Raw genomic sequence first — 14,999 nt, forward strand, 5'->3', positions numbered from 1 at the left:
TTGAAAGAAAGTTTTGTTTTGCCAGGTGGTTAGATATATAAAAGATGTTGTTTTCAGTTGACTATTTTGACTGTGGATGAACCGATGGTTGAAAATTTGACTTCTTTTTGCTTATTGGGCCACCAATTTCTGGGCACATTTTTTAAACAATATCTCAGACTTACCCTACTTTTTGTAAATGTTCATCTCTCCTTGTGCAGTTTGGACATGTCAGCTTTTGATCTAATAACAAGAAGTCTAACATCTATTCACAACCTCTGGAACCAGAACTAGTAATTTTCAATTTAAAAAAAACATGGTCTCAAAAATTTAATTTTATCATCTATATATTTTAATGTGAGTAGAAAGTCTATATTACTTGATATTGTAGAGGTACATCTTTCCCATTTTCTCGAATATCACCTACTGATTAGTATCATGAATCATGTTGATTTCATCAGAACTGAGAACAATGGTAGCTGCAAAATCAATGAGAGAGCATTGGACCTGTCCTCCATCCCAAGACTCAGTGGGTCTAGATGAATTAAATGAATTGATTATATGCATCCAGATGATCAAGATCTTGCTGTTTGTATTATATTCTTATCACTGAAATTTCGCAGGAAGAGATGGTTAGAAGCATCTAGAGCCTCTTAATTTGATCCTGTCAGTCTGTTATCAGAAGCTTGTTAGCAAGATTGTACAAAAGTCACTGAAGATAGACATGAAATTTGGTAGTACATTTGTACACATATGTAGATGACCTTTTTACATTGTCATGTCATTACAACAGTTTTTGTTAGACCTGTGTCAGTGAGAAGCGAGACATATTAGTCAGTGACAGCATCAACAACTTTTGATTAGTCTTTTTTTCTTTGCATATATTTCCTAAACTTTTTTCCTGATACTTGGCATGAATCATTATGAAGGTCAGACAGTTCATTTTGTGACATGCTTGCTTAATCTTTGGACTTAGCGGTCATGGTCACATATTTTACAGCTCTGCTTTAATTATGGGTGCAAAATGCATTCCTGGCTTTGTTCAATTTATTACACAATTTTTACATTTTTAGACTTGCACCTGAGGTTGACAAATGAAGTTCGATGTATGTATTTGTACTCCTATTCAGATGAAATGGTTCAGTTTTCAGACCATTTATAAGTATTGTTTCAATCTTTTACTCATTTTTGGACATTTTGAGCTTCACTGTTTGGAGACTAAACTTGTGTCAACAATTGAGCAAAAGCCACTTGAGGAAAACAGATGTATTAGGCACATTTATGTTTATATGTAAATGACCTTTTAATATTAGCAGGCAATTAAAGCAAACTTTTTTCAATATTCTGAACTATTAAGCAAAAATCTCTTGTCATAAGTAAAATAAAATTTGACTTGCATATTTATATGCATATGTTGTTGATCTGTTGATAATTTCATGCCACTATGTTAGTGTTTTAAAAAAATTCAATTTGTTTTTACTTTTTTGACTGGTCAACAGTGGCATAACTGTTTTATAAGCACATATCTAGGGGTTTTTTAATTTAAATTCCATTCAGTGCATTTCTTCACTTTCCTGCAATATATGCTTAGCCAGGTCAAAAATATTTTGAAACAGAAGTTCTGTTATGCCATAGATACAGTCTAATACATTGATAGATGCAGTCTTATATCTTGATTGGTACAGTCTTGTACATTGATTGGTACAGTCTTGTACATTGATTGGTACAGTCTTGTACATTCATTGATACAGCCTAGTATTTTCATTGATACGGTCTTGTACATTAATTGATACAGCCCAGTACATTGATTGGTACAGTCTTGTATATTGATAGGTACAGTCTTGTACATTGATTGATACAGCCTAGTATATTGATTGATACAGTCTTGTACATTAATTGATACAGCCTAGTACATTGATTGATACAGTCTTGTACATTGATTGATAGTCTTGTACATTGGTAGGTACAGTCTTGTACATGGATTGATAGTCTTGTACATTGATAGGTACAGTCTTGTATATTGATAGGCACAGTCTTGTACATTAATTGATACAGTCTAGTACATTGATTGATACAGTCTAGTACATTGATTGATACAGTCTTGTACATTGATTGATACAGTCTTGTACATTGATTGATAGTCTTGTACATTGATAGATGCATTTCTTCACTTTCCAGCAATATATGCTTAGCCAGATCAACATATTTTGAAACAGAAGTTCTGTTATGCCATAGATACAGTTTAATACGTTGATAGATAAAGTCTTGTACATTGGTTGATACAGTCTTGTACATTAATTGGTACAGTCTTGTACATTGATTGGTACAGTTTTGTACATTGATTGGTACAGTCTTGTACATTGATTGATAGTCTTGCACATTGATTGATAGTCAACTACATTGATAGGTACAGTCTTGTACATTGATAGGTATAGTCTTGTACAGTGATTAGACTTTGAACATAACATGATACAGACTTGTTTTTAGGTGAAATCATATTGACTTTGCGGACAGTAATAGAAAGTAATTTACATTCACAGCACTGGTATAGTCGGTTATTGGTACATCTAAGCCTTATTATTTAATGGCTCTGTGCAAACTACACATTTGATGTGTAAATACTGTATTGCTTGCTTTGCTGTTCATCCTTTAATTGAATGTCCATCCAAAAATCATTAGAAATTAGACCAATTAAAGTTGTATATTTTATTATGTCAAAGAACTGAACATTTTTAATCTTGCAAAATATTCTTACAAAATTTTCAATGTTTTGGGTAGATTTTTGTTTTTGTTTTATTTCCCATATCAGTGTCTGTGCCTCCCTGCTTTTTGTGGGGAATGTTTATTTTCACATCTGCTGTATGTCCTTGTAATACTGTAATGTGCATGAATTTAAAGTGATTCTGCATTAAAAAGGCAAAAATTTGCCATGTATGTTCCCTTCATAGATCGTAGATGATATTCATTCATCCATTCTATTTCATAATTATCACCAATCTACTGTTGAATGATAATATTCCCTGACATATCTAATGATATCATTAGCAATACAGTTGTGCCCTCCTGCAATGCCCCACTAAACCAGGGGCCCTTTTACCTGACATATTTTTACCATTCTGTCCCCCTCATGTGAGGCCTGCTTTTCTGTACAGAATGTGTGGCCTTATAAGAGTGGTACCACTATACTCTTTCTTGTCTATCCACATTTTAAATTCACTGAATCTTTACCAAAGACTAATCTCAAAATTGTGGTTCTCAATCTTTTGTGGAAATACCAAAGAATTCACTGCACTGTGCTGAAAAATGTTTATGGAGCCATTTCAATACCTTTTATAACTTATAAATACTGATGGTATTTCATTACTTTTTTCACAGGATATTGAATTGCCAGACACAACTGTGACTACAAATGTCAGCACTTATGAGACAGTTCATATTGACATCATCTCACATGAAATTTAGGAGAAATTGTACACAAGTTATGAAACCACAGTAGCTCATCATGCTAGCTCTTAAGAGTGTCAGATCACAGTCGCTCACCATGCTAGGTCCTTAAAGTGTCAGATCACTGTAGCTCATCATGCTAGCTCTTTAAAGTGTGAGATCACAGTAATTCTTGTTATCTCTTTAATGTGTGTACATTGCAGGTTTCTTGGCATCACATTTACCTGTCACTGTTACCAGTCTTCTTGGACATAATTATTGATGATGGGTTAAATTCTATGGAATAACGTGACCTATACTTACATTTTTGGGTCTTTTATTTTAAGGTAGGTTCCCATCTTTTGCACAAGGCCAAGGCATATAGCAATTACTGACATTTTTGTCCCATTTTCATTTGAAATTTTGAATTTATCATGACTATTAAACCAATGTTCATTTAAAGATTTAGCAGGTGAATATAATTCACTGTTATCTCCATTTAAAATAAAATTATGTGTTTCTTCCGTTCTGTTTGGCAAAAGGGATAATATGATTGTGGTCTTACTAAGTCTTTTCAGAGCAGTTTTTAATGGGGAAGACCATTGTGACCCATAATGGAACATCTTATAGAGCCACCCCTCATGCAGCAGGATAGTACCTTATATGATGGGTGACCTTTGAAGATGGGGATCACACAGATCTTAGTAATACACACATATATATAAAGTAAGAAAGGTATAAATTAATTGTTAACTGTTTAATATTTTCATTTAAAACTGACATGCATTTTATGTAATTAATGTAAAAAACATTATTAATGTTATTTTAAATAATGAATAATCATCAATTGCAGTACACAGTGATTTAAAAACTTTGCAATAAAATCATGGTACTAACTTGCATTCCCCATCCTAGTCAAGGCTTCAGTATTGCAGCTATTTCTGTCCATTCCTTCGTTTTATCTTTTACATATATGCAATTTTGTGGCAGGGTTTATATTACTGAATTTTTTCTTCTTATTTAATTCAACAATATATATAGAGAAAAATCACTTGAACATTTTTTAGGACCTGATTATTTTATTTCACTTTTTTTCCCCATTTGCTACATGTAAACACAAACTTAGTTGTCTTAAGATTTATGACATACTTATCATCACATCAGCATATGAATAGTGAGATACAGTGGTCAGATCAGCATAGGCATGGTGAGATAGTGATCAGATCAGCATAGGCACGGTGAGATAGTGATCACATCAGCATATGCATAGTGAGATACAGTGGTCAGATCAGCATAGGCATGGTGAGATAGTAATCAGATCAGCATAGGCATGGTGAGAAAATGATCAGATCAGCATAGGCATGGTGAGATAGTGATCACATCAGCATATGCATAGTGAGATACAGTGGTCAGATCAGTATAGGCATGGTGAGATAGTAATCAGATCAGCATAGGCATGGTGAGATATGATGGTCAGATCACCATAGGCATGGTGAGATGCAGTGGTCAGATCAGCATAGACATGGTGAGAAAATGGTCAGATCAGCTTAGACATGGTGAGATACAATGGTCATATCAGCATAGGCATGGTGAGATACAGTGATCAGATCATCTTAGGCATGGTGCAATACAATGATCAAATCAGCATAGACATGGTGAGATACAGTGATCATATCGGCATAGACATGGTGAGGTACAGTGATCAGATCAGCATAGACATGGTGAGATACAGTGGTCATATCAGCATAGACATGGTGAGATACAGTGGTCAGATTTACAGTGGCATGGCAAGTTAATAGTGTTGAGATCTGCAGATACAGGGAGATGCATGATTGCAAATTAGGTACATGGAGATACATGATTGGAAAATGTCGCACATGGGATACCATTAAGATTTGTCCATGAATGTGATTGTACTGTTGATTAGGAATAAATTTTAAAACCAATTTTCTGTGTTATGTTCTTGATTCCTATTGCTTGATTTAACATTTTTATGTTAACTTATACAATAAATATTTTCACAATATTTCTAAAAGCAACAACTTGGCATTCCTTGCCATGTCTTACAGTAAATGAAAGGAAAAGTCACACTGATTTTATTCTTGCCTTTGAAGCATAGACCAGACATAGGTATTGCTTTTCTGACTGCACTGTTGGAGTCGTATGCATCAACATGAAGTTTTGCATTTAGCTAAGTATTTTGGATAAAGTTGCATGTGCTGTCATGAAACTTGATTGGTGTATTAATCTTCCAGTGTACTACCGGAACTTGATGGGCAAAAGTAAGGCATAATTATCTTTTTGTGCTTCGATGATATTTTAAAGCAACTCCAGCTTATGGATTGTTGTTGTCCATCCATCTAGATGGCATCCACACTGAGGTTTGGGATTGTGTTGAGATCATTTGCTCAGGCACTGTTGGTTTGAATCACATGACTTTTTATATAAATGTATCATGAAGAGAACTGTAGTTATCAGTCAGAAGTAGGATTTTGTGATTTGTGCATACTTTTGCATTAAGCTCATTTTTCTATGGTATGGTTTGCGATGAGCATTCTCTGACACTGTTACTTTCAGAGTTTTGTAACTTGGATAAAGGTACATCATAAGCAATATTTCACCCTTTAGTAAAATGTACATCACTGTGGGCAGTGTTTTACCAGTAACCTGCATGAAACCTTCCAGGTAGCTAAGTTTCCCCTTCAAATCTGTTCCCCAATCACATTACAATTATGAATATTAGCCTGCTACCTTGTGAATCCAGCCCTACTAAAAGAAATAAAAAAATTATCTTTTCCTGTCTGTCTTTCATAGACAAAGGGCAATAACTCTTTCCATTAACCTCCCCTTGCTACTGCCAGGTGTTGCTAGTTTTTAGCCCTGATGCTGTACTGGTAACATCATACAGTTTAACCTACAACAATCCAAGCTATTTTTGTGATAATTTAACCATCCAACATTCCTTTTGGATATGTTGTGTGGATTAATCATTCTGCTATTGTTTAAATTATTTTTACAATGTCTGCCAAATTTGAGTGATTTTATCACATTTAGGGTCTTCATCTAGCTGCGCTGTAGGCAACTTAGAGTTATTATACCAGAGATTTCAGTGAGAAATCTGTCCATATAGCGAGGCCTTTGGAGCAGCTGGTACCATTGATAGCAGGACCATGTAGATGTGTCATAAAGAGTACTATTTCACACTCCTTTGACTAGCATAGACCATTATTTTTAGCTCAGGTTCTGAGACACTATTGCCTGCACAATCATATAACTTGTTCTGTATGTAGAAAGTTCTTGAGAAGTACTATTCTGCAGTCAAAAATTCATCACTGTAACCAGTATTTCAACATCCAGTGATCTGCATTGATGTTTGTGTTTAATAATTTCTGAAACACTATTACTGCTGTGTGATTTATCTTAGATGTGCCATTTAGACAAAAACAAAGCTTTGCAGTCCTGCCATATCAACAGTGACAGTTCTTCTTGTTTTATTTAGCTGTTTTCTGGCACAGCTGTATGTACAGTCATGAATCATAATTTTTGCATTCACCTGTTACCTTACCATTTGTGAAAGCAGGTCACAGTGATCTAGGGAACTGAAATAGCTTAGTTGTTAAAGCATCAGAGTTACAATCAAAGGATTGCAGATTTGATACCTGCCTGGGCCACCCTAGTTCAGCTGCCTGTGTCCTTGTGAAGATCACTTAGCACCTATTTCGTCTGCAAGATATATCCAGTAATGTGCACAAAGTGCTATCAAGAACCAACCAACAACAAACAACACAGTAATTTAATTTTAATGCTTCAGTTATTACTTTAACTTTCTGCATTTAGTATGGATTCTTAATGTTTTATATATAGTTGTGAAAACTACTGAAACTCAATACAGGGTCCTTAACAGCCCTGGTAAAAACTGGTTATAATGCTCTACCTTTTTAGGGCTGGAAAAGGTTAATTTATTTTCCACTTGCCCCAATGATGAGTAAAGGTACATTTTACTGGCCCAGCAATGAAATCAACTTGCCCAATGAAAAAATTTATTGCACACTGCAATAAAAACATAAATACCGTTATATTAGTTTTTCAGTGTAACAGTTTGGAGGCAGCAACTTTGCATGATTTTGATCCAAAATAATGACAGCTAATCCCAGATTTTAGTTAATTGGTAGTTGTTGGTGTTGGTATTAAATTATTATTATTATTATTGCAGAAGGTTGTTACCCATTAGATTATGGTTCATTTTCTTACTATTTCTTTTGTGTTCCTAAAATAACCGAACAAGTCACTGATAGGAAGTTTGTGTAATCAGGAAGATACCTGTTTCATTAACTGTAGAAGAAACTTGGGCAAAGGATTATTTCAGCTTTATTATTCTTTAATTGGTTGATTAACATCTCAGATGAACATCACTTGGACGAAATTACTTTGTTTGCTTTGAAAGAAAGCACGTTTCCAATCAACCAAAACATTGCTTAACTAATGAACTGATCACATGTTAGACAATGCAGTACTGAAATTAGTTTTAAACAAAATCACTAAAGATTCCTATCTCATTGCCTCTAAAATCAAAATAAAATGGAAATTTTGGTATAAATATATACAGTGTGACCCCGCTATAGCACGCTCCATTATAACGAATTCGGATATAACCTAGTCGTGGTGTGGCTGTCAAAATTTCATATACATGTATTTTTCTTGTACACAAAAATATCTTTCTTAAAAGTGCCAAGAAAAATTAAAAAGTTTATTACCATTTGGAGATGAGATTGCAGGATGAATAATACAAGACGATCATGGCGTGGCTCCTGAAATTTTATATATATTTTTCTTGTACACAAAAAAAATAGTTTTCTCTTCTTAAAAGTACCCAAACAGAAGTGTACAAAGTTTATTCAGGGATTGCACAGGGCTTCGCCAATGTCGCAAATTGTGATTTTTTCCTTATTGGCAGCAAAATATACCATCTGGTAATTATTATTTTTTTGCGACATTGTTGGCTGTTTAAACTTGTATTTACAACCACTGGTTTTTAGTGGAGAAATTCAGAGGCTCCATGAAAGGAAGTTGCAAACTTGATATAAAATGCAATGAAATTTATCTGTTGTTACATAAACAAATTCTTTGTCCATATTGACAAGCCATCTTAACAGTGCATTGTTATATCATATACTCCGCTTATGTTGACATTTAGCATGAGTACTGTATGTTGTGAGATATCCGCTTTTTTTGTTGTTGACATTTCTGGTAGCAGAGATCAACCGGACGAGGCATTATCTCATAATCTATCTTGTGTAGGATTTTTGGCTGCTCACTAGTAATTCATATATTTACATAGACTGACATTTGTATTTGGGAGGTAAGTAAAATTCCTCTTCTTATCACTCAGAATTAAATCCTTCAGAACACTCACATTTTCTGTAGCAATCTCTGTCATCAGACCAGAACACCTGTGTCTCTATCGTCTACTGACCCTTTTTTAAATTTCTGACACATGCATGGAAAGCAGCATCACTCCACTACCACAAATGTTTAAAAAAAACAGGATCTTACATGTTGGTCAATTTAGTAGGCAGGGAGGAACAGTAACTCCAATCAACCAAACGATGGCCAATTCCTTTTTTAAACATGTACCCAGATAAAATAGTTTACTGAAATTTCAAAGAAAACAGATTACCTTGGAAGTAACAATTGTTATGAAAACGTACTAAGCAAATGGAGAAAATATCAGTCTCGTTCATGCAATACACTTATTTGATGTTGCTGCCACAATAAGAAACCGGCATTTGTTTGGTTCTACAGAGCTGTCCTTGAGTGGTGACTTCAATATCGCATGCACCCTTCATCAAAGAAAGCTGACTACAATCTTCAATACTAACAAAGAACCTTTCTTCAATGGAAGTCAGTACCAAACTTAAATAAAAGCAATGGAATCTAATGGATTGTTTAATTTCCAAATGTGACTGGAACATGTTTACTGTGCCATGAAAGTTTCCTTTTTGCAGGAAAAACATTTATGCTTACTGTGTTTTGTGAATTCACACTATATTTACATTGTTGGTTTGATTTTATCAAATCATTAAAGATTCATATCTCAATGCCTCTGAAATTAAGATAATGTAAAAATTAAAATATAAATGTATATTTTCATCTTCGGTTTAATTTTATCAGTGATAAATAGGTTTTCATTTGTCCACAGCCAGCAGGTTACAAGTTCTGGCACTCTCATAGGACCTCACATTGAGGAAAAAGACTATAACAGTTTATATGATAACAGGTTTTCTTCCAAATGCAGTTTTGATGAATCTAATATTCAGTTACTCAAAATTACTTGTCATATATATATACATGATGGATTGTAAACAAATATCTTTATCAAAACATGAATTTCATGACACAAAATAAGGCTTTCAGCCCATTCAGTACTCTTGTTACTTTGATCTCATGGCTGGGTATTTATGTAACTTAAAAGACAGAGATGGGAATTTACTTGAAACCTTCAGCTTAAATTGTTCAGAAGGTATTTATGATAACTGCATGAAACTTTCTCTTTCAGACCTAACTTGTATTACTAGATATTCCTTTCAACCTTTAATGCTTTTGATGTACTTTTTCAAGCACTAATGTATTCGTTAAATTCTTAAATTTTGCTCAGTTTCTCTGACAGTTGTATATACAGTCATAAAACTTAATGGGAATATTTATATTGGTGAGTGCTGCTCATGATATTCAAAAGTAGGTCACAGTGACTTTAAAGGTTTATGGTGTGTGCCATGTCAGAGTAAGTCAGATGCAGCAATTTTGCACAATTCCTTTTAAAGATGACATTTTGGTGATGTGTTAAGAGTCTTCACTGTGTGAAGATGCTAACTAAAACGAAAAACAATAGAATCACTTCGTTTCAGCTACCCATTTACAAACTAGCTTCAATCACTAGACTTTACTTAAAACTTCTTTTATCAAGCCAGTTCATGTAGAATGGATAGTTGTATCTCAGGTGGAAATGTGTGTAAGATTGGACCCCTAATTATCATTGGCTTTGAGAATGCTGGACATGTTTTATGAAAAAATTCCTGGATTGTTTATCTGACATATTTGAGTTTTAATAGCAGACTTGATTGATGCGGTCTTGATTCAGTGGTCAGAATATCAGTGAAGTGTTGTTGTTGTTGTTTTGGGGTTTAACGCCATTTTTCAGCACACAATAGGCTATGCATGGCGGCCAGTATTAATGGTGGAGGAAGAACCCGGGAAGAACCACCGACCCACGAGAAGCAACTGGCAAGCTTTCTCACATACCCACATTGGCCAAATCCTAGACTCGAACCCATGCAGAAAGAAGTGAGATGGCAGTGATCCGTAACTGAGAGCACTTTAGACCACTCGGCCACTCGGGGCCCCCTCAGTGAAGTGTAACTTCAGTACTCTGCAGTAGTGTATATACCTAGTGTTTTGTTAATGGTTGTGCTTCAACCAATGGTTCTATTATTTTTACAGTTATGTTGTTCATCGGGATAAAGATATACTCCCATGAGGATTTAAATATTCTGACAACAGTTTCACTTGAATGAAAAATCAGATGGAATAAATATTAAATCTGATTTTCATACCACTAGTATAGCATCATTTTTCTTTCTTTCTTTCATTTTCAGTAATACTAGTGTTAAATGTAAAATGCAGTTAAAATAAAACAAGCACATGTAAAAGCTAATATTTTATTGCCAGATTACAGAAATGATGTTGATTTATAGAACAGCTTTGTTGAGCTCTAGGAATGAAACAGTAAGAAAGTGGGAGGGAAAGGGCTTCTTTATTATATTTGGCTAATGTTTGTTATGTCTATAAAATTTTGTTTTGGGATAATAATGAAATCCATGAAAATTGGTACCCTAAAAAAAAATTTGTGCTACTGCAATATATCAGAATTCATGTTATAATTTTAATACTTTAAAATTGACATCATGTGCTGTCGGTCCTTAAAGTTCAGTGGTTGAACAAATCTGAATGTGGAGGTAGCATGCAGACTTTACTAATATTTTTAATGCTGTATCATCTGTGATCTGTGATGGTTACTATGGCAATCAAAGTGAGTAACTTGCCTATTTTTTTCTTTATAGACTCCTGAGACTGGTCGGCGTTTTTGCAAGAAATCCTCTAATTTAAAGATGGATGTGCCAGGGCTTCCAGAGTTATCTCAAGGAAATTCAGAGGTGAGTGTTTGTGACATAATTGGAGAAATGTCTAGTGATAGCATTCCAGTTATTATTCTTTTGGCAATGTGATCTTATATGTCTTTGTGAAAACCCAGGTTTTAACATGGGGGTGGGGTGATTTTTAGTTTGACCTGTTTACTCTCTGCACAAGAAAAGCATATAACATGAGGGTTTATTTCACATGAAACAAGTATAATAATTTCCATACTTCACTAGCCAAAACAAATTTATTAATCACTATGTGTATTTGGAAGGATTTTTCTTCCTAAAGCTTTTTTTTTTCGTTTTTGCAGTTCATTATTTTTACCTTTTTATAACTTCCCTTGACACCAAATAGCCAGTATTGTTCTGACATGCAATTAAACATTATAATAGGGTATTATAGCTCAGTTGTCCATCCAGGAGGGTAAGTAGGCAGGCATCTATTTTAGTTTCCAGTTGTATCTTAAGTTCTAGTGAACAGATTTCAACACAACATGGTACATGTGATTTCCTTAACCTAAGTTGTAACCCTTTCAGTTTGGGAGTTAGACACATCCTGGTCAAAGTCACTGTTGCTGAATACATATTTTGACTTACATATTTTGTTATGTATAACCTGCACTTTATATTCCTATCATTTTCAGGAGGGGTGCACATTGTATGGTAAAATAAAAAAACATTTAAAAAAAAAATGAAATGATCATGGCACTGAAGCTGCCTGTGCATTTCACACTTTTTTTTGTTGCATTGTATCTATATTGTTTACAAGCCTTATTTGTAAAAAAAAACATTAAAATGGCTTATAAACCTCAGTATTACTTATCTTTGATGGCTTATGTTGATAAACATTTCATTTCACATTATTGTGTAGTTTTTGTTTTGTGGTTCAACCAACAATACACATGACAGACTGTTAATTAGTTCATCTATTCTTTCATGAATACTTTCAAAATGTGCCAAATTCCACATCATGGAAACGTTGTTAATAAAATTTGCAAATACTTGAATTTTCTGTTGAAAATAAATTTGGTTCTTTGTTTTATTTCTTATCTTATATGACAGTATTTGATACTTTTTATGACTAAACAATAATCCATGCTTCATTGACTCAACATGGTGTTTTCAGCGTCATCCATGCTGGCTAAACCTGTGTTAAGCATAATAACATATATTGCTTTGGTAAATTTGAAATTTATTTACTTTGAGGAATAAATTTGGTGTTTTTGTTCTGTTTCTCATCCTAAATCCCATTATTTGATACTTTTTTGTGACTAGAGTGATCAGTTCTGTATTGACTCAGCATGGTGTTTTCAGAGGTAATCTGTAATGGCTTGGTCTTTGATATGCCCAACATAATTACAATGCCTTGTGTGGCCAAATTCTAGCTTGGATTCTTTGATATATTTCAGAGGTGTTGTGCTAATCCAAATAAGTATGAATACTGGATCAGAACTTTATCATAGTATCTGGTGCTCAATCTTGAATGAAGGTGTCTGCATAGCCTGTATTAGAAACTCCAACACAGAGAAACAAGCTAACTGGCTAGCTTACTTATGCATTTCCATTCTGGATGATAGGTTTATTTTTAGATACCAGAATTTACTTAAATTAGTATATTTGTTTCACTTTGCCCAGCAAAAACTCTGTTGAGTTGGGGAAATGTAGCTTCAGAGTCAAAGCCACTGTAACTAAAAGTAGATAAAACCATTTGCTACCAAACTTGGTACATCTGTTCTCCATGTAAACATTGCATTTTATTTGCCAGTAATAACTTCATCACTTCACATTGCAGTGGTATGAAACATTGTACATCTATTCCATCTACTTTTTATTCATTTGGGAATGTGTATCTTCAGTGTCGAATCCATTATTACTAAAATTAAATATGGCCTATGCATTTTATTCTGGACCAGAACTTAAGTTTGTCTAAAAGCAATTTCGATGAAACTTGGTACCATGGTCCCCTCTTAAAAGGCTACCCATCCTGCATCACCACAGTGGCCTTGTAAGAGGAGTTACCATTTAAGAGTGTAACAGGATTTGACCTGAATTGATGCCTTGATTAAATGACAAGACAACCACAATGTGATAAATGATGGAAGTTCATGAAATGAATATATATATATATATATATATATATATATATATATATATATATATATATATATATATATATATATATATATATTCTCTGCAACATATACAGTGTGATTCTTTCAAGCTCTAAACATACAACTCATTCATTTACTTCACACAAACATTCGTTATATGTGAATGAATTTGTGACTTTATGAAACCTTATGACATACTAAAATAATTCATATAATCATTCAAAAATGGGGAAACAAAAATGTTATTCATAGATTCAAAAACTGTAAACACATGATACAGTAAAACCAAGATGTGATTCATATAATCTCATGCAAATAGGTGTAACTCAATTGTACTCAAATTCAAATGTACTCAATTGAAACACAACATATGTTCCATGTACTCTATTGAAACACAACACAATCAGTTGAAACAAACATGATCAGTTGTAAAAAAAAAACATAACAATTGTATCAAACTTATGGCTCATGACTCATATAGTCATTTCTACTGCATGTCATTGCATAACAATGCATGACTCATTTAAATACTTGTAAACCTTGTAATGAGAAATTTTGACCTGGTTCACATGTCCATTGTCAAACCCCACTTCTCCTGAATTCTTGGTTTAGCCCACAAACTTTTATTGGCGACCACCACCTTCATGGATCCACCATGTACACAAGTTTACAGGTCAAAACTTCCGTCCTTGTATAGCCTTGATGGTTGCACTTACTTCCATCCCCATACAGACAGACATACAAACAGCCAAACTGACAGCCTGATACACCTGCACACAGACCATAATACTGGTCATAATAACAGTTACGGAATTAAAATCTATAAACATGTGCTACTAAATTAAACTCTTAATAGCAACTTGTAACAATTCAAAAGTTCACAATGTTTCAAATTCATCTAGTGATAAAGGCAACATTTCATGCTACGTCATTAAAACTGAATATGCTTCACATATTTGCAAATAAAATAAAATGTAACACTTACCCCATGGTTGTAGAATGAAATGGAGAGCATACACTCCTTGACAAGATCCCAAAAGACCAATGTGTCGATTAGAACAGAAACTTGCCTTAAATCTACAGGAAAATGAGTATTAGCAAGGGTAAAATACCCATGCATACCGTACTTTTTGTGTCTGTCACTGCAAGTGAACTACGGTGAGATGCATGTTAGCTCAGTCACATAACTAGTAAAACAATTATCCACCCAAGGTAACGTTGTATGCATGTACGGCAAAAATGATCAAATTGTTCAAAGGCAAAACCAAGTTATTTCTTGCCTTATTCTGTG

The 14,999-nt window shown here is 34.0% G+C and overlaps 1 protein-coding gene across 1 annotated transcript in view; it reads left to right on the forward strand.

The window, feature by feature from the left end:
- LOC149805925 (TATA-binding protein-associated factor 172-like) overlaps positions 1 to 14,999 on the forward strand; it is a 182,310-nt gene that overhangs the window by 91,119 nt on the left and 76,192 nt on the right. The window contains exon 22 of the mRNA XM_089950707.1: positions 11,520 to 11,612. Coding sequence (XP_089806833.1) covers positions 11,520 to 11,612 — 93 coding nt within the window. The remainder of the gene's footprint in view (positions 1 to 11,519; positions 11,613 to 14,999) is intronic.

Source organism: Sinohyriopsis cumingii, chromosome 2 (assembly GCF_028554795.1).
Source record: "Sinohyriopsis cumingii isolate HCF-2022 chromosome 2, ASM2855479v2, whole genome shotgun sequence".
Taxonomy (NCBI): Eukaryota; Metazoa; Mollusca; class Bivalvia; order Unionida; family Unionidae; genus Sinohyriopsis; species Sinohyriopsis cumingii.